This window comes from Cydia strobilella, chromosome 21, assembly GCF_947568885.1.
Source record: "Cydia strobilella chromosome 21, ilCydStro3.1, whole genome shotgun sequence".
NCBI lineage: Eukaryota > Metazoa > Arthropoda > Insecta > Lepidoptera > Tortricidae > Cydia > Cydia strobilella.
Genome location: NC_086061.1, coordinates 3179511 through 3204175, shown reverse-complemented (window position 1 = coordinate 3204175; position 24665 = coordinate 3179511). Strand labels below are relative to the sequence as shown.

Sequence of the window (24665 nt, the reverse complement as noted above, 5' to 3'; positions counted from 1 at the left end):
ACCACCATCAACAGAGGCGCCAACTGGTGAGCAAAAAAACGATAGCCCTCATTCGGATTCCTGATCAGGAAACCGAACGTCTGAGGCCAGCCTTACCGCAGACGTTCGGAATTTTCATTCAGTTTCCATACGGAATGACAGGTGGGAACGAGACGACGCTCTACAAATGCAAAGCGCTGTCTCGCTTGCACCTGTCATTCCATACGGAAACCGAATGACAGGTGGAAACAAATGCATAGTGCTGTCTCGCTTGTACATGTGATTCCGTACGGAAAATTTTGCGAAACGTCTGCGAGCAGGCTTAATCGATGATCGCATGAGATTTGCGTTACATTGCCACATTTGATCGATCAATTAAATTTGCTGCACCGTCCAACAATCGAACATGTCTCAAACCACACCAGCGTCGTAAGGAGAAAGCCATGTTGCCATCTCGTTCCGGCCCACCGCATAAACTCCTTTAATTAATCTGTGTTGGCCCAATACATATGTGTCCTAAAACATGAATCGAAACCGTAATTAAATTTAAAATGCTCTGGTACACCGACTTTGTCAGTAGAAAAACGCGGCAAATTTAAAAAAAATTTAGGCACCAAGAGTTGACTTCCCATAGAAAATTTTAATTTCGCGCCTTTTTCTACTGGCAAATAAGCCCAGTACAGACGATATGATAAAATCGACCGATTTGATGATGAAAAATTGGCGTCATGGTGATATGATATTTGAGCGCTCTAAAACAAAATAAATAACTTCTAAACTGTCTATCCTAAAATTATAAAACCGGACAAGTGCGAGTCGGACTCGCCCACCGAGGGTTCCGTACTTTTTAGTATTTGTTGTTATAGCGGCAACAGAAATACATAATCTTATGTGAAAATTTCAACTGTCTAGGTACCACGGTTCATGAGATACAGCCTGGTGACAGACAGACGGACAGTGGAGTCTTAGTAATAGGGTCCCGTTTTTACCCTTTGGGTACGGAACTCTTAAACTAACAAGTGCTAGTCCGCCTCCGAATTGACCGAATCGAGCCAAATTGGCGTTTGCGTCCACCATCTGATTTGATCAGACAATTTAATTCCATCAAAAACATTACTCGTACATGTAAAATGATGCCCGTCTCGCAACCCAAAACTTCTACTACAAAAAAGTTTAAGGTCCCTCCACACTCATGCGCGAATCACGGCGCGAAGCCGCAATTCGCGCATGAATGTGGATGGACCTTTAGAGATGTAATATGATACCGAGTCGGTTATTTTAGTCAGTGCCAGGGGCGTTAAAACGGCATTAATATTAGATATCTTAAATTTTTAATACGTATAATGACTTGGCCATCGCACGGCTGCATAATGACACAAGGATCATCAACTATTAAAAATAATTCTAATTGAACATAACGCTAGCGCTAATCACATGCAGCTTGAGCATTAATAGTACATTACTACAGAGGCCGGGAAGAAAGGGGTTGCCGGCCGAATAGAATATAGTTATGAGGCCGACAACCCGTTTTCACGCCGATGTATGTATAGTGCTTTTCTCAAACGTTTAATATAGGTCTATAGTTTGTCAAAGGACTGTCTTATTTCAAACATAGACAGAGAGAATCATCATACTATCTTTGTCTTACACTAGTACTAACACCCAAAAGACAAGGATGAGTAGTTTTTTTTGTTCTTATTTACTGACAAGATTTGCTTGACCAACTATATATAGGTATAATCAAATATCGTTTATTGTTTTTTTTAAATCTTTAGGAGTATTCCAGCGTAGCAAAACCGTCTCGTGTGATGCGGAAGGGTCCTGATTTTCCCCAGGCTACCATCCCCCCACACAGTCCTACCGCTCTAATGGCCCTAGTGCCATAGAGCCCGTCAGGTTAAAAAAAAAAAAACACAAACAAAATTTTTTTTTTTTTAATAGGCGTATTGGCAGAATGTCATAAACGAACCAAAAAGCAAATATTGTTTATAGTTTTTTTTAAATGGCTGAATGCCATGATACTGTGCCACAATTATATGTGAAATAGAAATTAAAAAAAGCCACTTCCCGGCCTAGGCCTGCCACTGTATGAAATTTCATTAGTTTCATTACAGACCTCTCGTCTAGCCGCGCCTGAAACGTGATACTTCCCAGCCTAATATAAAGAACGTAATATCAATATTATATAACATGTTTGAGAAAATAGTATTTTATACAATCGTGATATAATAGAGAGCTTTTCAGTCGAGTACCGTGTTTAAGCAAGCTTGCTGAGTAGCTTAAGTTAAGGTACGAGATTGAAAAGCTTGATTATATCACTATTGTATACAATACTTTTTCTACGAGACAAAAAAATAATAGTTTCAACTAGTACCTATAGAATCATATACGTAAGTAAACAAACCAAAAGTATACAGCTAAGATACGCGAGCTGCCGCGACCCGCGATACCTTTATACTCGTACGCGCACCGGCCGCCGGGCCCGGCGCCCCCGGCGGGTTGGTCAACGACACCTCCTCGTAACTCATGAGACCCTGGTACCTGCTCCGCGCTTCATAAGTCATAAACGCGCATGTGACACCCTTCATATAGCAACATCCATACCCTACGGAAACCGCTTAGCGTTGCTTGTTAGTCTCCATAGGCTACGGTGGCCAAAATCGAGAAAAAAACTGTCTTAAAACTGAATTTAGCAAGGAGCAGGTACAGTTACGAGGAGGTGTCGTTGACCAACCCGCCGGGGGCGCCGGACCCGGCGGCCGGGGCGCGAGGTATCGCGGGCTGCGGCAGCTCGCGTATCTTAGCTGTATACTTTTGGTTTGTTTACTTATATGATTCTACTAGTTGAAAGTATTATTTTTTTGTCTCGTAGAAAAAAGTATTGTATACAATAGTGATATAATCAAGCTTTTCAATCTCGTACCTTAAGCAACTCAGCAAGCTTCGTTGCTTAAACACGGTACTCGACTGAAAAGCTCTCTATTATATCACGATTGTATAAAATACTATAGGAGTACGGTACGAGTAAAGCATTATATTGTGCGATTGCCAAGTCATTATATGTATTAAAAATTAAAGTTATCTAATGTTGATGCGGTTTTAACACCCCCCGGCACTGACTAAAATAACAGATTTGGTATCATATTACATCTCTAAACTTTTTTGTTGTAGAAGTTTTGGGATCTCATCTCTTTTTGTAGGCAGTCCGTCTTTTCGGGTACTACTTCTTGTACGTCAGCTACCACTTTTCTGAAAGCTCATACTCATAACCGTCTCACACTATACCTGTTACTCGTACTCGTACTCATACCTGTACAATACTCATGGTCATACCAAGCTATACTTGTATTCATCCAATACTCATACCCAAGTCCCCATCCCACACCATACCCGCACACTAGTGCCATATGTATGGTATGAACCTATACCATATTCATATTCTTACCATACTCATAGCCATACCATACTCATACCACAGAATAACTAATAGTACTACCATACAGAAAATTCACTTCTTCACAAAAGCCAGATTTAGGTATAAAATTATACCTACACTCGCCGCCTGCAAGCAAAATTGAAACTTATAACCGCGCACGAACCGTGAATATTCTTTGCGCGCCGCAGTTTTATGACCGAGCAGCGAGTGTCGGCACGGGGTTGTCACTTGACAAGTTTCTGCACCTATACCTACTGATTTATTATTTTTAAGATAAATATGTAGGAATTACAAACGTAGATTCTGTAAACATACAATTTTTAGCCGGAGATAGTATGTCTGATTCTCACGGAAGTAGGTATGCCACAGAAGTACTTATTCCTTTGAAAATATGTCGGTCAATATAGTCCGGAATTAAAAAAAAATGTTTTTTCTGCTTCCTTGTTCTTCCGTTTATTCAGACATCCGTAAACAGAACATTATCTTTTATACAGATTAGATCGCGATTTAGGTTTCGAAGCCATTGCGTATTTTCAATTTTGCGCGAGCGCCACGTGACACCACTATCGTGCGAGCCGAGCGGCAGCCCATACACCTGCCCGGGCGGTGCGCCGGCCAAATATACCTAAACTGCGCAGTGACACCCCCCTGCTCATACTATACACATCTTTATACACACATCGTACATCTTAGACCTTTACCTACTATTTGTTGGAACTGCAAAAGTAACTTTTTAATAGAATATATTCATATGGGAATACAAACTTACTTATGCAGTTCCTAAATATTTAAAACGAGACTGATATTGCTATATTCTTAGGTTTTTTATGGCTTGTTAAGCTAAAAACTACTTATGTTTAAAATTTGAAGCGTGTTGGTTGGCTAGAAGTACCTTAGAATTATGATGATCAGTGAGTGAGTGTGTCAGTGACAAAAATAAGGAACTTTGACGTGCAATAATTCTTAAACTACAAGTTCAAATTGAATGTTCTTGGGAATATATGTAAGCCATATTATGCCCTATATGTCACTGAAAATTCAGGGCTCTAGCTTTAGCCAGCACAAGATTACAGGACGTTGAAAATGGCCTGAATGGCTTCGAGAAAAGGATGGTACGGCCGTGCTTCTTTGTTTTGCTCGACTTGGCGGGGGCACTGCCGTGCCCCCAGATCAGATTGCCGATAAGTTTTATAATGTACAGAGTCCTTAGGAGCATGGGCTGCTGATGTTATTCTGCAAGTGGCATCGTAAGGACCCGATTCTGAGTATTTTTTTCAGCCGTCGACTTAGGAGCATAAGTTGGGTTATTCAAATTATCAAGTTATTTTTTTCCGCAAAATCTGCTTTGATCGCCCGCAAATGACCTACCTATCTTGAATCAGCATGATCGGCTAATGTTATTCTGCAAGTGGCATCGTAAGGACCCGATTCTGAGTATTTTTTTCAGCCGTTGACTTAAGAGCATAAGTCGGGTTATTAAAATTTTCAAATTTTATTTTTTTCCGCAAAATCTGCTTTGATCGCCCGCAAATGACATACCTATCTTGAATCAGCATGGTCTGCTGCTGTTATTCTGCAAGTGGCATCGTAAGGACCCGATTCTGAGTATTTTTTTCAGCCGTTGACATAGGAGCATAAGTTGGGTTATTCAAATTTTCAAATTTTATTTGTTTCCGCAAAACCTGCTTTGATCGCCCGCAAATGACCTACCTATATTGAATCAGCATGGTCGGCTGATGTTATTCTGCAAGTGGCATCGTTAGGACCCGATTCTGAGTATTATTTTCAGCCGTCGACTTAGGAGCATAAGTTGGGTTATAAAATTTTTTTTCCGGCAAATCTGTTTTGATCGCCCGCAAATGACCTACCTATCTTGAATCAGCATGTTCGGCTGATGTTATTCTGCAAGTGTCATCGTAAGGACCCGATTCTGAGTATTTTTTTTAGCCGTCGACTTAGGAGGATAAGTTGTGTTATATTAAAATACGAGTATTTAAGTTTAATTTTTTTCCGCAGTATGCTTTGATCGCCCGCAAATGACCTCACTATCTTGAATCAGCATGGTCTGCTGATGTTATTCTGCAAGTGGCATCGTAAGGACCCGATTCTGAGTATTTTTTTTAGCCGTCGACTTAGGAGGATAAGTTGTGTTATATTAAAATACGAGTATTTAAGTTTAATTTTTTCCGCAGTATGCTTTGATCGCCCGCAAATAACCTCACTATCTTGAATCAGCATGGTCTGCTGATGTTATTCTGCAAGTGGCATCGTAAGGAACCGATTCTGAGTATTTTTTTTAGCCGTTGACTTAGGAGCATAAGTTGGGTTATTCAAATTTTCAAGTTATTTTTTTCCGCAAAATCTGCTTTGATCGCCCGCAAATGACCTACCTATCTTGAATCAGCATGGTCGGCTGATGTTATTCGGCAAGTGGCATCGTAAGGACCCGATTCTGAGTATTTTTTTCAGCCGTCGACTTAGGAGGATAAGTTGGGTTATTAAAATACGAGTTATTAAGTTTTATTTTTATCCGCAGTCTGCTTTGATCGCCCGCAAATGACCTTACTATCTTGAATCAGCATGGTCTGCTGATGTTATTCTGCAAGTGGCATCGTAAGGACACGATTCTGAGTATTTTTTTCAGCTGTCGCCTTAAAAGCTTAAGTTGGGTTATTTAAATTTTCAAGTTTTATTTTTTTCCGGAAAATCTGCATTGATCGCCCGCAAATAACCTACCTATCTTGAATCAGCATGGTCTGCTGATGTTATTCTGCACGTGGCATCGTAAGGACCCGATTCTGAGTATTTTATTGAGCCGTTGACTTAGGAGCATAAGTTGGGTTATTCAAATTTTCAAATTTTATTTTTTTCCGCAAAACCTGCTTTGATCGCCCGCAAATGACCTACCTACCTTGAATAAGCATGGTCGGCTGATGTTATTCTGCAAGTGGCATCGTTAGGACCCGAATCTGAGTATTTTTTTCAGCCGTCGACTTAGAAGCATAAGTTGGGTTATTAAAATATGAGTATTTAAGTTTTTTTTTTCCCGCAAAATATGCTTTGATCGCCCGCAAATGACCTACCTATCTTGAATCAGCATGGTCGGCTGATGTTATTCTGCAAGTGGCATCGTAAGGACCCGATTCTGAGTATTTTTTTCAGCCGTTGACATAGGAGCATAAGTTGGGTTATTCAAATTTTCAAATTTTATTTGTTTCCACAAAACCTGCTTTGATCGCCCGCAAATGACCTACCTATCTTGAATCAGCATGGTCGGCTGATATTATTCTGCAAGTGGCATCGTTAGGACCCGATTCTGAGTATTTTTTTCAGCCGTCGACTTAGGAGCATAAGTTGGGTTATTAAATTTTTTTTCCGGCAAATCTGTTTTGATCGCCCGCAAATGACCTACCTATCTTGAATCAGCATAGTCTGCTGATGTTATTCTGCAAGTGGCATCGTAAGGACCCGATTCTGAGTATTTTTTTCAGCCGTCGACTTAGGAGCATAAGTTGGGTTATTAAAATACGAGTATTTAAGTTTTATTTTTTTCCGCAAAATATGCTTTGATCGTCCGCAAATGACCTACCTATATTGAATCAGCATGGTCGGCTGATATTATTCTGCATGTGGCATCGTAAAGACCCGATTCTGAGTATTGTTTTCAGCCGTTGACTTAGGAGCATAAGTTGGGTTATTAAAATTTTCAAATTTTATTTTTTTCCGCAAAACCTGCTTTGATCGCCCGCAAATGACCTACCTATCTTGAATCAGCATGGTCGGCTGATGTTATTCTGCAAGTGGCATCGTAAGGACCCGATTCTGAGTATTTTTTTCAGCCGCCGACTTAGGAGCATAAGTTGGGTTATTAAAATACGAGTATTTAAGTTTTATTTTTTTCCGCAAAATATTCTTTGATTGCCCGCAAATGACCTACCTATCTTGAATCAGCATGATCGGCTGATGTTATTCTGCAAGTGGCATCGTAAGGACCCGATTCTGAGTGTTTTTTTCAGCCGTTGACTTAGGAGCATAAGTTGGGTTATTCAAATGTTCAAGTTTTTTTTTTTTGCGCAAAATCTGCTTTGATCGCCCGCAAATGACCTACCTATCTTGAATCAGCATGATCGGCTGATGTTATTCTGCAAGTGGCATCGTAAGGACCCGATTCTGAGTGTTTTTTTCAGCCGTTGACTTAGGAGCATAAGTTGGGTTATTCAAATGTTCAAGTTTTTTTTTTTTTTGCGCAAAATCTGCTTTGATCGCCCGCAAATGACCTACCTATCTTGAATCAGCATGGTCGGCTGATGTTATTCTGCAAGTGGCATCGTAAGGACCCGATTCTGAGTATTTTTTTCAGCCGCCGACTTAGGAGCATAAGTTGGGTTATTAAAATACGAGTATTTAAGTTTTATTTTTTTCCGCAAAATATTCTTTGATTGCCCGCAAATGACCTACCTATCTTGAATCAGCATGATCGGCTGATGTTATTCTGCAAGTGGCATCGTAAGGACCCGATTCTGAGTGTTTTTTTCAGCCGTTGACTTAGGAGCATAAGTTGGGTTATTCAAATGTTCAAGTTTTTTTTTTTTTGCGCAAAATCTGCTTTGACCGCCCGCAAATGACCTACCTATCTTGAATCAGCATGGTCGGCTGATGTTATTCTGCAAGTAGCATCGTAAGGACCCGATTCTGAGTATTGTTTTCAGCCGTTGACTTAGGAGCATAAGTTGGGTTATTCAAATGTTCAAGTTTTTTTTTGCGCAAAATCTGCTTTGATCGCCCGCAAATGACCTACCTATCTTGAATCAGCATGGTCTGCTGATGTTATTCTGCCAGTGGCATCGTAAGGACCCGATTCTGAGTATTTTTTTCAGCCGTTGACTTAGGAGCATAAGTTGGGTTATTAAAATTTTCAAATTTTATTTTTTCCGCAAAACCTGCTTTGATCGCCCGCAAATGACCTACCTATCTTGAATCAGCATGGTCTGCTGATGTTATTCTGTAAGGGGCATCGTAAGGACCCGATTCCGAGTATTTTTTTCAACCGTCGACTTAGGAGCATAAGTTGGGTTATTCAAATTTTCAAATTTATTTTTTTCCGCAAAATCTGCTTTGATCGCCCGCAAATGACCTACCTATCTTGAATCAGCATGGTCGGCTGATATTATTCTGCAAGTGGCATCGTATGGACCCGATTCTGAGTATTTTTTTCAGCCGTCGACTTAGGAGCATAAGTTAAAGTTTTTGCATTTTATTATTGCCTGTCTAACCTTATTTAATGCCGCCAAATTACCGTACTGTGTCGGTGTTATATCGTCTATAGATGCTTATGTAGGGCTTAGATCGTTAGTATCTGTGTCGATTGCTTGTTACACCCTCCCTACTGAACTATCTCGGCCGGCCAATATGAATTTTTCGATTTTATTTTTTTATCTATTGAGATCCTAACGATTTTAATGTCTGAACAAACGTGAACTAACGGCGCCCGATGGATTCACATGGTTATTTTGACTGATTTCGGGGTGGGGTGGTTAGCGTGAAGACAGCCACCCCACTTTTTTGAAAAAAATGAAGGAATCGGGTCCTAACGATTCCAATGCCTGAACAATCATGAACTAACGAATATCTTGCTGTCTAGATCAAAAACACAAACAATAAGTGGTTTGGGGTGGCTAGCGTGAAGTCAGCCACCACCATAGAATAAAAAAAATATAAAACCACGAAAATCTTTTAATCTGTTTCGAATACCCGCAAGTTACCGCACTGTATCGGTTATATATATCGTCTATAGATGCTTATTTAGGGCATAGAATCATTAGTTTCTGTGTCGATTGCTTGTTACGCCCGCCGGCTGAACTATCTCGGCCGGCCAATATGAATTTTTTGATTTTATTTTTTTATAGCAAATCTATTGAGATCCTAACGATTTTAATGCCTGAACAAACGTGAACTAACGTCGCCTGATGGATTCACATGGTTATTTTGACTGATTTCGGGGTGGGGTGGTTAGCGTGAAGACAGCCACCCCACTTTTTTGAAAAAAATGAAGGAATCGGGTCCTAACGATTCCAATGCCTGAACAATCATGAACTAACGAATATCTTGCTGTCTAGATCAAAAACACAAACAATAAGTGGTTTGGGGTGGCTAGCGTGAAGTCAGCCACCACCATAGAATAAAAAAAATATAAAACCATGAAAATCTTTTAATCTGTTTCGAATACCCGCAAGTTACCGCACTGTATCGGTTATATATATCGTCTATAGATGCTTATTTAGGGCATAGAATCATTAGTTTCTGTGTCGATTGCTTGTTACGCCCGCCGGCTGAACTATCTCGGCCGGCCAATATGAATTTTCCGATTTTATTTTTTTATAGCAAATATATTGAGATCCTAACGATTTTAATGCCTGAACAAACGTGAACTAACGTCGCCCGATGGATTCACATAGTTAGTTTGACTGATTTCGGGGTGGGGTGGTTAGCGTGAAGACAGGGGTGGCTATCTTGCTATCTAGACCAAAAAACTAACAATAAATGGTTTGGGGTGGCTAGCGTGAAGTCAGCCACCACCATAGAATAAAAAATATATAAAACCACGAAAATCTTTTAATCTGTTTTGAATACCCGCAAGTTACCGTACTGTATCGGTTGTATATCGTCTATAGATGCTTATTTAGGGCATAGAATCGTTAGTATCTGTGTCGATTGCTTGTTACGCCCCCCCTGCTGAACTATCTCGGCCGGCCAATATGAATTTTTTGATTTTATTTTTTTATAGCAAATCTATTGAGATCCTAACGATTTTAATGCCTGAACAAACGTGAACTAACGTCGCCCGATGGATTCACATGGTTAGTTTGACTGATTTCGGGGTGGGGTGGTTAGCGTGAAGACAGCCACCCCACTTTTTTGAAAAAAATGAAGGAATCGGGTCCTAACGATTCCAATGCCTGAACAATCATGAACTAACGAATATCTTGCTGTCTAGATCAAAAACACAAACAATAAGTGGTTTGGGGTGGCTAGCGTGAAGTCAGCCACCACCATAGAATAAAAAAAATATAAAACCATGAAAATCTTTTAATCTGTTTCGAATACCCGCAAGTTACCGCACTGTATCGGTTATATATATCGTCTATAGATGCTTATTTAGGGCATAGAATCATTAGTTTCTGTGTCGATTGCTTGTTACGCCCGCCGGCTGAACTATCTCGGCCGGCCAATATGAATTTTCCGATTTTATTTTTTTATAGCAAATATATTGAGATCCTAACGATTTTAATGCCTGAACAAACGTGAACTAACGTCGCCCGATGGATTCACATAGTTAGTTTGACTGATTTCGGGGTGGGGTGGTTAGCGTGAAGACAGGGGTGGCTATCTTGCTATCTAGACCAAAAAACTAACAATAAATGGTTTGGGGTGGCTAGCGTGAAGTCAGCCACCACCATAGAATAAAAAATATATAAAACCACGAAAATCTTTTAATCTGTTTCGAATACCCGCAAGTTACCGCACTGTATCGGTTATATATATCGTCTATAGATGCTTATTTAGGGCATAGAATCATTAGTTTCTGTGTCGATTGCTTGTTACGCCCGCCGGCTGAACTATCTCGGCCGGCCAATATGAATTTTTTGATTTTATTTTTTTATAGCAAATCTATTGAGATCCTAACGATTTTAATGCCTGAACAAACGTGAACTAACGTCGCCTGATGGATTCACATGGTTATTTTGACTGATTTCGGGGTGGGGTGGTTAGCGTGAAGACAGCCACCCCACTTTTTTGAAAAAAATGAAGGAATCGGGTCCTAACGATTCCAATGCCTGAACAATCATGAACTAACGAATATCTTGCTATCTAGACCAAAAAAACTAACAAAAAGTGGTTTGGGGTGGCTAGCGTGAAGACAGCCACCACCATAGAATAAAAAAAATATAAAACCACGAAAATCTTTTAATCTGTTCTGAATACCCGCAAGTTACCGTACTGTATCGGTTATATATCGTCTATAGATGCTTATTTAGGGCATAGAATCGTTAGTATCTGTGTCGATTGCTTGTTACGCCCCCCCTGCTGAACTATCTCGGCCGGCCAATATGAATTTTTTGATTTTATTTTTTTATAGCAAATCTATTGAGATCCTAACGATTTTAATGCCTGAACAAACGTGAACTAACGTCGCCCGATGGATTCACATGGTTAGTTTGACTGATTTCTGGGTGGGGTGGTTAGCGTGAAGACAGCCACCCCACTTTAAAAAAAAATAAAAAATGAAGGAATCGGGTCCTAACGATGCCAATGCCTGAACAATCATGAACTAACGAATATCTTGCTATCTAGACCAAAAAAACTAACAAAAAGTGGTTTGGGGTGGCTAGCGTGAAGACAGCCACCACCATAGAATAAAAAAAAATATAAAACCACGAAAATCTTTTAATCTGTTCTGAATACCCGCAAGTTACCGTACTGTATCGGTTATATATCGTCTATAGATGCTTATTTAGGGCATAGAATCGTTAGTATCTGTGTCGATTGCTTGTTACGCCCCCCCTGCTGAACTATCTCGGCCGGCCAATATGAATTTTTTGATTTTATTTTTTTATAGCAAATCTATTGAGATCCTAACGATTTTAATGCCTGAACAAACGTGAACTAACGTCGCCCGATGGATTCACATGGTTAGTTTGACTGATTTCTGGGTGGGGTGGTTAGCGTGAAGACAGCCACCCCACTTTAAAAAAAAATAAAAAATGAAGGAATCGGGTCCTAACGATGCCAATGCCTGAACAATCATGAACTAACGAATATCTTGCTATCTAGACCAAAAAAACTAACAAAAAGTGGTTTGGGGTGGCTAGCGTGAAGACAGCCACCCCCTTTTTTTTTTAAAAAAAATCGACTTTGGAATCGGGTCCTAACGATTTTACCTACTGAACAAACGTGAACTAACGATGAACTAACGATATAGATATGCCATTTGCGGGCAAACGAAATGGGGTGGTCAACTTCACGAGGGTTCTATAAGGTGGATTGGTCTAGCTAGGTGCTCCGTACTACTCCGTAGAGGTTAGACCAAGAAAAGTCTGCAAAGATTTTGATAGTACACGCAGTGCAAGTGTTATTTTTACGTGATAATTTCATAGAAGTCTGACGATTAAAATAACACTTGCACTGCATGTGCTATCAAAATCGATGCAGACTTTTCTTGGTTTAACTAGAGCGCTATCGAATTTGAGAGACGAAATGTGCTTTAGGTGACACTATATTATATTTACACGAACATACTTCTGATTTCTACCTATTAAGCTTGAAAGTTTAATAAACTGGCACAGTGTACCGTAAAACGTAAACGCCATGTCATTTCACTCGTGTCGAATGCATGCCAGCATGTCCCGATTAATGAATTCACGGAATTTATAGGAGTTCAATTTACGTGACTCGTATCACGTAGTGAACATGACGCTGCCGGTTACTCATTAAAGTCAGTCAGGCGTCATTAAGTTATCATTTTATTGAAGTACGGTTTACCTTAAACGTTTGGAAAAGTATTACCCCACAACGGATGTTTTTCTATTACATTGTCCTCTTTTTGAAAGCCGATTCAAAATTTAGCCTAAACTCAGGATAAGAAGGAAGCCCAATCACCTGTTTTAAAAGCATCACTATCTTCGACAGTTTGTTTTTATCCATGACTTATATGACTACTGGCTCTCTGAGCTGTAGACTTCGCACACCCCTATAGTACCGCCATCGTTAATTCATAAAACTGAATCTATTTAATTATCGAACCTGCTCACAAATTTTCATGCCAGTCGGTTGAGAAATTACGATCTGTAGAGAACATCCACAATACAACAAGCTGAAACGTAGGCCTTCGCTTCCCTCGGTCAAAAATGGAAAGTATTATCCTAACACTGTCGTTCAATACAAGTACAATCCTAACATTGTATTCTTACGAGAGTGTGTTCAACCTATTGTTTTAGCCAAGTTAGTTTAGGTCAGTACCTCGCAAGAAGGTCAACCCTCGTAGCGAAGATTTACCTGCGATGTTTTTAAACGCCGATAACGAACTCTTGTTTGGTTAGGATCGTTTATCTTGCGAATCATACGGCGATTGATATTTGATGGCTCTGTCGGTAGTGTTTTGTTTAAGTATATCGCTGCCTCAATGCTGACTGTTTCAGATACAAGATATATGTATTTCAAGTTATCTGTTTTGGTTCCTGTTATTTTTCCAGTCAATTTTACCATTTGGCTTGCTCCCCGCACGGCCAGACGGTACAGAGTACGTTCAAGTCATCCTATGTTCTCATGGTTAAAACAGTGACTACCAACTGCTTGGGTATAGAAGTTGAGGTGGCGTTAGATTCGTCCCAATTATGGCCGTGACAAAACATAATGTGACTAGTCAATCTTTAATTTCATTTGACTTTTTTCTTGTTTTCTTATTCGATCCTTTTTAAAAGCCAAAGCTCCGCTCCGTGTTGTTCAAAATACTTACCTCTTATTCATAAAACTTTACGGGGCTGATTTAGTTAATTTATGTTTTATCCCTCTCTTACAAATACATAAGTCAAAACGACAGATAAAAGACAAACGGTTCATACCTCATTCAGGCCAGTAACGCGTTTATGAATAACGCCACTGGTCTCGTATCAGATTTTGTTCTGTAATTTAAACAGGCCTAAGAATATGTTTCTCCGAATACTTTGACTCGGTCGTCAACTCGCGTCGCGCGTCGGTGTCAATTGACTCGTGTCTAAAGTCAATCGTTTTACTTGTCTCGCTAACAGCTAACCGCCTTATACCGGTTTCGCGATAGGCGGTAATTTGCATCGACGATGACATTGAATGGTTAAGTGATTTGATTGAGTGATTTCTAAAAATGTTTGGGTGCAGATTTGATGGATGTGTTGTTTCATTGACGAGTGACGTCCAGCGTGTGACGTGTCAGAATTAACCTACTTTTATACATATTTTTTTATCTGTTAACCTGATTAAATAGTCGGCTTGACGCTTGACCTACGGTACGTTAGGTATGCAGATTCAGTATATTCTTGTATCCAATGAAAAGTAAACCATGTTCAAGGCGAATCGTAGTTATTTGGATAGTTTATGTTTCGTATATTCACTGATGTCATGAGTCGACGACCCATTTGGCACGAATGTTGGGGAGTTGGGTGAGGGTCGGGCTCCACTCTGACGGTGTACTGGTCGTTGAAGCCGGCGCCGCCGCACACGAAGCACCCGCCGGGACGCCGGCCGCGAGCTCTGTACGTGTCTCACCTGAGGGTCGGGCTTCACTCGGACGGTGTACTGGTCGTTAAAGCCGGCGCCGCCGCACACGAAGCACACGCGGGCGTCCTCGGCGGGCGCCGCGGGCTTGTCGCGCGGGGACGCCGGCCGCGACGCGCTTAGCGAGCTCTTTATGTACGCCTTCGCCTTCTCCATCCTCGGTGCTGGAACAGGAGATAACAATGTTAGGGTCAAGTGTCAACACTCTAAATATCTTATTACCATACTGGGGATATGGAGAATAGTTGCATCAACGTCCTCAAAACCCCCTCAAATGCCTATCTTGAATATGTCTCAATGCGACGTTTGTTAAATCTTAATTTAGGAACACATTATTTTATCGCATAATTTTCTAGAACCGAAACATTAGCCCGTGTAGCCTAGAACCCCCTGAGGCGATGCCTTTAATGAATATTTAATTGAGATCCGAAGCGACGGCGCGATTAGGCTAATGCACCAGTTATCGCGTGTCTAGTGTGTTCCCACTGCTTACTGAGCATAAGCGAATAGAACCATATCTACCAGTGTTAATTTGACCCTTAGATCCGTGGCAACTTTACGCAATGAGAGCGAACTTATACTAGAAGACATCGAATCTATGAATCTATCTTCGAGCTACTGTGACACCCCTGGACGTTACTGACTAGTAGAACCACTAGAGAAATACCATGGACATAAGCGGCCTTGTCGCACTATAATCCTCACTCTTCTCAACATTGATTTCCCAAATGCGGCTCTAATGGTTAAAAGTTAAGGTTGAAATTGGAAATGAAAGTATCACATACGAGCTTGGGGAGGTTAGTTAGTTGGCTGTTGTCATGTCGGGCCTTATTGGGGAATGGAGAGGTGCCAGAGTGCTGTTCGTTGGCAAATGGGTTTAGAACCTTTTAGGCTGTAATTTACGAAGGACAAAACATCGTTATGCGAGAGGCTAATACACGAGTTAAGAGACCACCCTTGACGCTACCAATAATTTAGTTAAAAGTCAAATTATGCCTAGGAGTGAAAAGTAGAGACCTTAACCCAGCGGAGGGGGCCTTGACTCAGCGAATATTGAATGTTAAAAATATTGTGAGTTACTTTCTAATACTGATTAAAGGTCTCCAAATTCCGTAGTTGGATAAGGTTGAGGTAGTACAAACAGCTACACTCTTAAATATCCATCGGTGGACCTTATGCCTTTTGTGAGAAGGTTTACCGATGGACAGTTAAGTCAGTAAACAGTGTGGTCGATGGTACTGCGTAGGTACGCGATATTCTAAATGTCAAAAGAATGAATAAATAAACAGATTTCACTAAAACAAAGCACATTATTTAACACCTACGCCTAGATTACAGTCGGGATCGAAACCACTAATAATGTCGGCTTAGCGTAACAATTTATCGATTCAAGTTATTATTGGCTTAGCTAGGGAGCAGATTAGAAAGATATTAAATATAACTGGGTCAGCGCCACATCATTCCTTATTTAAGGGGAATAAACTTAACTTAGTATTTACTATTTCGTAACAAAAAACCGGCTAATTGAGAGTCGGACTCGCCCAGCGAGGGTTCCGTACAAATTAAACTTTTATTTTTATTTTTTTACAAATTTATAGTTTTTTTGATTTCTCCTTGTACTTGTAGTGTAAGACGATATTACTTGCCAAATTTCATAGTTCTAGGTCAACGGGAAGTACCGTACAAATTTTGATTCCCTCGAGTTGAGTGTCGAAATATACGTTTTTTGCGGATGCCGTATCTTTTTTTTTACGTTAACTTAGATTTTAGAAGTTTGATTTTTACACAGCTTCAAGGGTTTGTGGACTTGAGTATATGGTTTTAATTTCAAGTCGATACCTTCACGCGCTCCAGAAATAAAAGGGTCTTGACAGACGGACGGACAACAAAGTGATCCTATAAGGGTTCCGTTTTTTCCTTTTGCGGTACAGAACCCTAACAATCAGTCTATTGACGTTGCGTGAAGAATAAGATCGCATTAGAATCCTAACGTATAAGAATGAATCAATAACTGAATGCATAAAGAAAGAATATGATGACGATAACAATTAGATAACACATATGGCAGGTGTCCGGACCTCTCAGCAATAGCCCAATCTTTTGACCAGCCAAACTTCAACACCATAACCGGCACTCTTTTCCACTGTGTTTATAATAGCCCCTACGCCTGTTGGGACCGATTTACGGGTATCTATTTGTACCCGTGAATGGGTTCTAGCAGGTGTATTACATAACAGCAAACTTCTACAAAGGGCCTCTACGTGTTGGATCTGTATCCCCACGCACGCCTATCAAATGACCGGGATGTATATACCCGTGAGTTTATACGAGATAACACATATTACGCAAATGTAATCTACCTAATTGCATTTTTTTTCCGAAATAAAAACTGAAATCCGTATGTAAAATCAGAACACAATGAGACACCTACATCCAATAAGCATTTACAATGATATATTGATTTTTGTCGGTATATGCACAAAATCAAGGTGTCAAACAAGTACATACAGTGAGTACACTGAGTACGAAAGCGTATGTGCAGATAGGTATTGGAAGTGTTGAATTTATAAACACAGTAGTACATATACTATCTATATATTACGGATAGAGTCAAATTAAACCCTTAACGAGTATGAGGCTAATCGAATTTAAACTGTTGTGAGACATACTAACATTAAATCATTTTACGGTTTAGACTCACTTGTTTTAGTCACTCGCGCGACATGTTTCGGAGAGCCTAGGTCTCCTTTCTCAAGCACTAATAGTGCGAGCAGCGTTCACGACGACCGTGTATTGCGTACTGCCGCTGCCATACATGCGCATGCTGCTGTACATGTCGCGTGAGTGACTAAAACAAGTGAGTCTAAACCGTAAAATGATTTAATGTGAGTATGAGGCTTTTAAGAATCAAGATTAGAATGGAAATTGTACGATATCATCTTACAATTTAGGGGTAATCTCCAGACGCCAGGATTTAACCTAAACATTTTTAATTTCTGTCTTTAAAACAATGAATCGTATACACGTGTCTATACAAGTATTTAGAAACAAAACAACTAGCCGGCACTGCGTCCGACAATCCCGTCTGCGCCGCTTAATCCCGCATTATTCCTTTGTACGGCCTAATAGCATCATACACACATACATACAAGATACAAGTCACGCAACACACAAAGCCTCCCTCATGCAAATCCGGGGTGCGTACTGCGTACTACAATCGAGAGATATATGACACGACGGACAGGCAGACCAATCAATATGCGAGTTGCGGTGGCACGGTTTAGGGAAATTAGTGAAATTCCCGGATGGGGGTCGAGTGACGTCTCTTATATCGTCGTATCTTTGAATAAGATAACGTTGCGGTTCTAGCACACTGACATTCGACCAACTGCAGTATAATGTAGTAATGTGACGAAAAATATTTCAGTAATAAAAGCTCTTTAACGGTTTAATCCTGGGAAGTAAGTAACTTCTTTGGCAACACGATAGCAAATATACCACTTACTTTGTCTAGTTATTCTTTGTTGCCTCAAACAAATATACCGCAAATAGTACTGTATTATGCGATAATGTAACCCCCTGGGTCTGCTTTTGCGGTGCGTTCTATAATAAACATAGCAATACAGCCATTATGATACAACCCAAAATATTTCGCTCGGTGATCGAAATGCTTGGGCACCTGATGCGACACGGCGAATTTATCAAAAACATCGTTGAAGGGAGAGTTGAGGCAAGAAGACGGAGGGGGAGACCAAGGAGATCATACATAGATTAAGTAAAGGAAAAACTCAACGTCGTGTCGTATGTATCAGGCTGTCAAGGAGAAGGCAGAGGACCGACATAAATGGAAATCGCTCCACCAACCAGAGTTTAACTTTTACATATATGATGATGATGATCGAAACCAGACCTAGCCAAAATCAATTCCCCTGTTACCCCACAACTTACACCAAACACTGTACATCTGTAGGTACATAGTCATAGTACGCACTGTACGGCCGTCAAAGATATGTTTACAGTTCTGCACCTTATTCGCTTGCAATAAGGCGAAACTTGTATATATATATTTGAGGCTGGCTATACAAGTTACGCAACGTGTCGTGCGGGCACTAATTGCTCGGCCTTTGTGCCCTATGTCAGATACATGTACAATTGTACATGCACGGGACATGTATAATTAGTTATTGTTAAGAGCATCTAATGGTTCAAGCCCCAAATTAACCTCATTTGTGTGATTTCTTTATGTCATGTTGACTTGTCAAGACACAGAAACGAGAGGTATGTGCTAGTAATTGCTATGTGGGTTGGTTATATCAAAGCGACGCTAGGTAATTAATAGGTCATTAACATTGTCACAATCATCAGCAGTCTTAAACAAGAACGAATAAGTACGGTCAACCAAAAAGCAATTTTTTTTGTATAATTAATTTTAATTTACTGATTAGTAAGAAAATTGATAGACAACTTTTAGGGTCATAAAATTAGAACAGAGGTTGTTTCGTAAATGGCAAGAGCGAGATGGTATCAAAACTAAGAGAACAAACACTTAAGACAATAGATGTTAAATAAATCAAAGAAACCGGTCGGCTGTAAAGATATACGAATACTTAACATTTCAAAGCAGTAACCAGCCTTATCCAATTACAGTATAAATCAATTATACAAGTTTAATCGCATTCAACGCATATTTTACAGCTCGATGGATTTTACACCGAATTCAAATTGCGTGTCAAATGCTAAAAGACACACACATATTCTCTTTATTAACATTAAACAATTACCCAACGATACAAAACAACAAACAAAAGTTTCACTAGACTTATATTGACCGGGATATAGACCGTGATTACCTTTTGTATTGTTTGTGAGCTCCCGATATTTCTATTCGTCAAACAAAACAAAACAAAAGTTTCCAAAAACGTTTCATGTCTATAGGTAATGCACAAACCACGATTGCAAATATTACCATTTCCTCATCAACATCTAAATCAATTCGATGTTGCGTGAGATATTCTGCATAGGCGTATACGGGTCTGACATCTACCGAAAACGAAACCGGAGTCGTATTTAGTTCGTCGAGTGTCCGAGGCTCTGAACTAGACCAAAGCGTATCTGAACTAGACTAAAACGTTATTGTATTTTCAGTCCTCCGTCACATAAATCGAGTCACAAATAGAGATAAGCCTTGCGTACCTACTGTGTGACAGGCGCCCGACAGAAACGAAACCGATTAGTTTCTCGGAGTTAAAACTAGAATTAAATATCGTGCTTTTCCTTTCGCACTCATGTGTTCTCATTATCTAGGTCTCGAGACTAGGTGTCGGCGCGGTGTGACAGACGGCCGTCGAAAGCGAAACCGGTCGGGTCTAGTTCGTGTTTACGAGAATTTAATGAGTCGCCCACGTGATCTATTGTATTGGAGCATTCGGAACACGGTCAATTTGCATAGTGATAAACTGATAACGTGTCAACACCGGTATCTTTCTCTCCCTCTATCTGTTAGTGTAGACTTGTACCTACTTCGCCGTTATTGGAATGAGTTTACAGGACTTTCAATGTTCCTAAATTCCTAATTTTCTCTCGTTCCTCCTATTCTAAAACTCGTTTGTTACTTTTGTTCGCAGGAAGGTCCGTATCCGTAGGTACTATTATCGAATTTTAACTACCAGCTCTTTTTATTTTGATTTTCCTTAACTTTCAAGACTAAACAAAACAGGGAAGTGATCGTAAAGAAAGGGTCTTAGAAGCCTGTCATATGTGTGGGTGTTAAAACAAATACTTACATAAGGCTTGGGTCAACCCACAACTTAACGGGCCGCTAGTTTGACCTTGGCCGCCATTTCAAAGAGATTAAGTAACCCAAGTTCCAGTTTACAAGGTCCGTCAACTTACAGACACGAAAAATAATAATTCGTGGGGTTTTTGTTGAAAAATGTTATGCAATTTTCTGCAGCTAAAATATGAAATGAAAGAGACAGAAAATTGAAATGAAATTTCTCTTTATTTGATGTTCGCAATCTCGTGTAGGTACGAACGTTTTAAACAGCGCAATGCGGTGAAACAATTTCAGGTATCCGCATAAAAAAGACAAGCTGCAAAAACTGCGTACGTTGTTAATGTTTCGTTTCCTACCCAAGTAGGCTAAAAACAACATAAATTTTGATAACCTACACTCTACCGCATTAAATGGGTATTGACAGAAATAATATTGGACGAAGCCTCTCGTCGTTTTGGATAAAAGGGGGTTTAGGAGGGGCCACCCGGCGGGGGACTGCTTGTGTATTATTTGACGGGGGATGTCGATTCGGAACGGTTTGAGTTATTAATGTCCATTGAATGTTTATTTTCCTTTTTCCGTTAGCGAAGGTAACATTTCCAGTTGATTTTCGATTCGTTTGTGGCGGCATAAGGTGCAGTATGATTTGATGTCCCGTCAAGTAAACGGTGCATTTCATTAGATCTTGGCATTCATTTTGTGTCTGTAACGGAGAGTGGAATGGTGTCTGCAAATTGAAACGTTCCTTTGAGGTAACTCGTGCTCGAAAATTAAACAATTAAACGACTTTGTGCTACAGTTATTGCCGAACTGAAAGCTGTATAATTTCATACTGATTTTATCTATTAGAGAGCGAACTGAAGGCTTTTAGGTACATATTTATTTATATCGTTTCACGTTTCTACGTGTCACTCGATATTAGAGGAGTCACATAGTTTTTCAGTCAGCTTGCTTCTACCTATTGAAATTATATTTAAATGTAACGTGACGTGTGCAAAATTTCAATATACTTTTTTATATTTTATTCAAAAGACGTTAAACATAAAACGGTTGTTTTTACTGTATGCATGTACGCGACACAAACTAAACCCATAAACAACCACGCAAAATTTGGAAAACAATCCCATATTTCACCGTTACCTGGCAACGTATTCCGATTGCTTCACACACACACAAGAGTTTTCAAGCTCCACTCTAACGAGACCTCAAAATCAGTAACTACTATACGTAGGCGTAGCTCTTTTAAATTGCGAGCTTGCACGATTTAATCGGCAAGCGATCGGAAAGACAACCCTGTAAAGTTGGCCGCGTGCACAGAAACGTTTTTTACCCCCGGTTGGTTGGAATTTTGCGAAATCCTCCAGCCCAGAACAAAAGTTATTTGGCAACCGAAGCGAAACCGTTGCAATGTCGGGGAAAAGCCATTCAGTCTTCCCACTTGAACGAGTAATTTCCTCATGTTCTGTTGAAATTTTTGGAGTAAAGCCATAAAATTGCTCAATAATTATTTGTAAAGGGAGTGCTGAAATCATAACCCATGAGCCTACGCAAAGGCAAAGTTTCACTTGGATGGCTTTTCGGCTGCCAGTTGCAGGTTAACTAAACACCTAATAGCTAAGAAAATGCTAAGTTAGGATCTAAAAGTTATTTATAACGAAAATCTGGTTTTAACTCTCAACAGATAATATGTTAAGTGCCAAACTTAGTACGATGCAACTTTTTGTGCCTCATAGAACTTCGGACAAATTTTTCACGTTAGTCAATTCAATACCTTTAAACAAATCGCCACGCGGCAAAAAACTATCCTTAAGAACAGCGGTAAGAGCGTGCGACTTGCAATCCCCGTTCAAACCCCGGCTCGTACCAATGAGTTTTTCGGAACTTATGTACGAAATATCATTTGATAATTACCAGTCGCTTTTCGGTGAAGGAAAACATCGTGAGGAAACCGGACTAATCCCGACAAGGCCTAGTTTCCCCTCTGGGTTGGACGGTCAGATGGCAGTCGCTTTCGTAAAAACTAGTGCCTACGCCAATTCTTGGGATTAGTTGCCAAGCGGACCCCTGGCCGGGCAAAATGCCGGGACAACGCGAGGAAGATGATTTAGTACTTATCAAACAGTTACCCGTTTTCGTTGCTGTTGAGAATAGTAGACGTAGTAGTAGTAGTAGTACTAAAACTCTTTATTGTACAAAAATAAACATAAAACAAGAGAAAAACGCATCATTTGTACAAAGGCGAACTTATCCCTTACAACGTAAACGGACAGAAGCCAGGTACACGCTCAAACAATTAGGGAACGTAGAACCTTGTAACAATATTACATTAGCAACGATTTTTTTTAGTTATTTAGCACCCAAAATCGCACGATGTCCCGTTGTGTGTTTTTTCCATCTGATATCTACTAACGGTTTAAGTTCATATTTCTGAAAACATATAGGTGAAAAATTTCTCGTCTGCAGCGTGACGCGCTAATAGTGTAAACTAAAGTGTGATTAAATAAGTCGAAAGTGTGCACGAGAGTAACTATTAAAAGAGCCATATAAAACTGTTAGTGCGGTTTTTACTGTATTTTCAGTGGCGATCTATTCCCGAGCTTGCTACTGGAATTGATTTTCTCGGTAAGCTGCGGCATTTGTGCTTTACGACGGTTTAAAACTTCGAAGAAATGTGCTTAAGGCTCCGTTACATTGACGCGGAAGCGTTCCGGAGCGGCGCGGTAGCAAGGCGGTGATGTCACATTGAGCGCAGTCGGCGGATTCAAAGCGTTTTGATCGCGGACCCGCGTTGCAACCGCGTTGTAAGTTACCTATGGCTACGGGTAGGCGACTAGGCGTGCGCAGGCAGCACAACCGCTCCGCCTCCGATCCGCGCCAATGTGACGAGCGAGCGGGCCAGCGGGGCGAGTGACCGCGGCCGCGCCGCTTCCGCCCCGCGTCGGTTCCGTATTCGGTCGGCGTATCGAGAGCGGATTCAACGCGGTGCCGCGCTTCGGCAATGTGGCGTAGCTCATAACGGTCTGTGCATTCCTATTTGCGCGGTACCCGCGCAATCCGCATCGGTTCCGCTACCGCGTAATGTGACGGAGCGGATGTGACAGCTGCTATATTACACTGGTAAGTTTGAAGAGTATTGGATGACTGACTGAGCCTTTAATAACATTTTTTGATGATTTAGGAGTTAAACGAGCACTAATAACTTGGCCCATGGAGTTCATGGGGCCCACCAACACCAAAGGGACTGTAAGGGCGTTGACGCCCTTTAATTGAAATTGAAAATCTTTATTTCAGGTCTGTCGGCCGATATTTTGTTAGTTTACAGTTCTTAAAAATATATTAGTAAACACACATAAATTGTAAAATAAATTAATTAAAATTAAATGAAATCGTTTTAACTAAATATAAGATAAGACCTCCCCGAGACAATCAATCGCGATTGTCAAATGGACGTACAGTCGCCATCAGATATATCGGAGCGACCAAGGTGCTCACAAATATCTGAACACGCCTCTATTGTCAAGGCGTTAAGTGCGTGTTCAGATACTTTTGAGCACCTCCGCCGCTCCGATATATCTGATGGCGACTGTACAGTACAGCGAGCTCATAAAGTGGGTATGCACTTTTGCAGCTGCGTGTACTTCTGGTCACTGGACTTTGGGTCACTTCTGGACAACATTAGCACAACGGGACGAATTGGGTATTTAACAATATTTAGATAAATGGATAGAAAATGAGCCATCCATTATAAAAAAAGTGGAATTTAAAAAGATATATTAATATTATAAAAAAAGCACAACGCTCCAGTCTCAAAAATTAAGTTTTTTTTTTAACTTTCAAAAAGAAAATGGTACCATTCGATTTCTTAAATTTTATTGAAAAATTAATTGTATGTATGACAACTATATAAAGTGCTTTTTCTACAGTGGTAATTAAGTCACGTTACAAAAATCACCCCATATCCTAAATTTATCTTACATTCATTCATTTGTAAAATGTAGGTATTAGATTATAGCTATCATTTAAAAACAATGTCATGTTTCATGCGAAGAACAGGCCACATGTGCGGGTGGCATGCACGCTCAAGTATGTGGAGTATCGCAGCTATGTAGGTGCATAAACGTGTAGTTAACTACGTAGTTAGCATTGATTATTACATATGCATTTCAT

The 24665-nt window shown here is 40.3% G+C and overlaps 1 protein-coding gene and 1 long non-coding RNA gene across 2 annotated transcripts in view; one reads left to right on the top strand and one right to left on the bottom strand.

Moving 5' to 3' along the window:
* The window catches only part of LOC134751181 (uncharacterized), a 456797-nt gene that overhangs the window by 49242 nt on the left and 382890 nt on the right, over positions 1 to 24665 (top strand). The window lies entirely within an intron of this gene.
* Positions 1 to 24665, bottom strand: part of LOC134751169 (uncharacterized) — a 185907-nt gene that overhangs the window by 141651 nt on the left and 19591 nt on the right. Inside the window, exon 2 of the mRNA XM_063686541.1 lies at positions 14714 to 14886. Coding sequence (XP_063542611.1) covers positions 14714 to 14886 — 173 coding nt within the window. The remainder of the gene's footprint in view (positions 1 to 14713; positions 14887 to 24665) is intronic.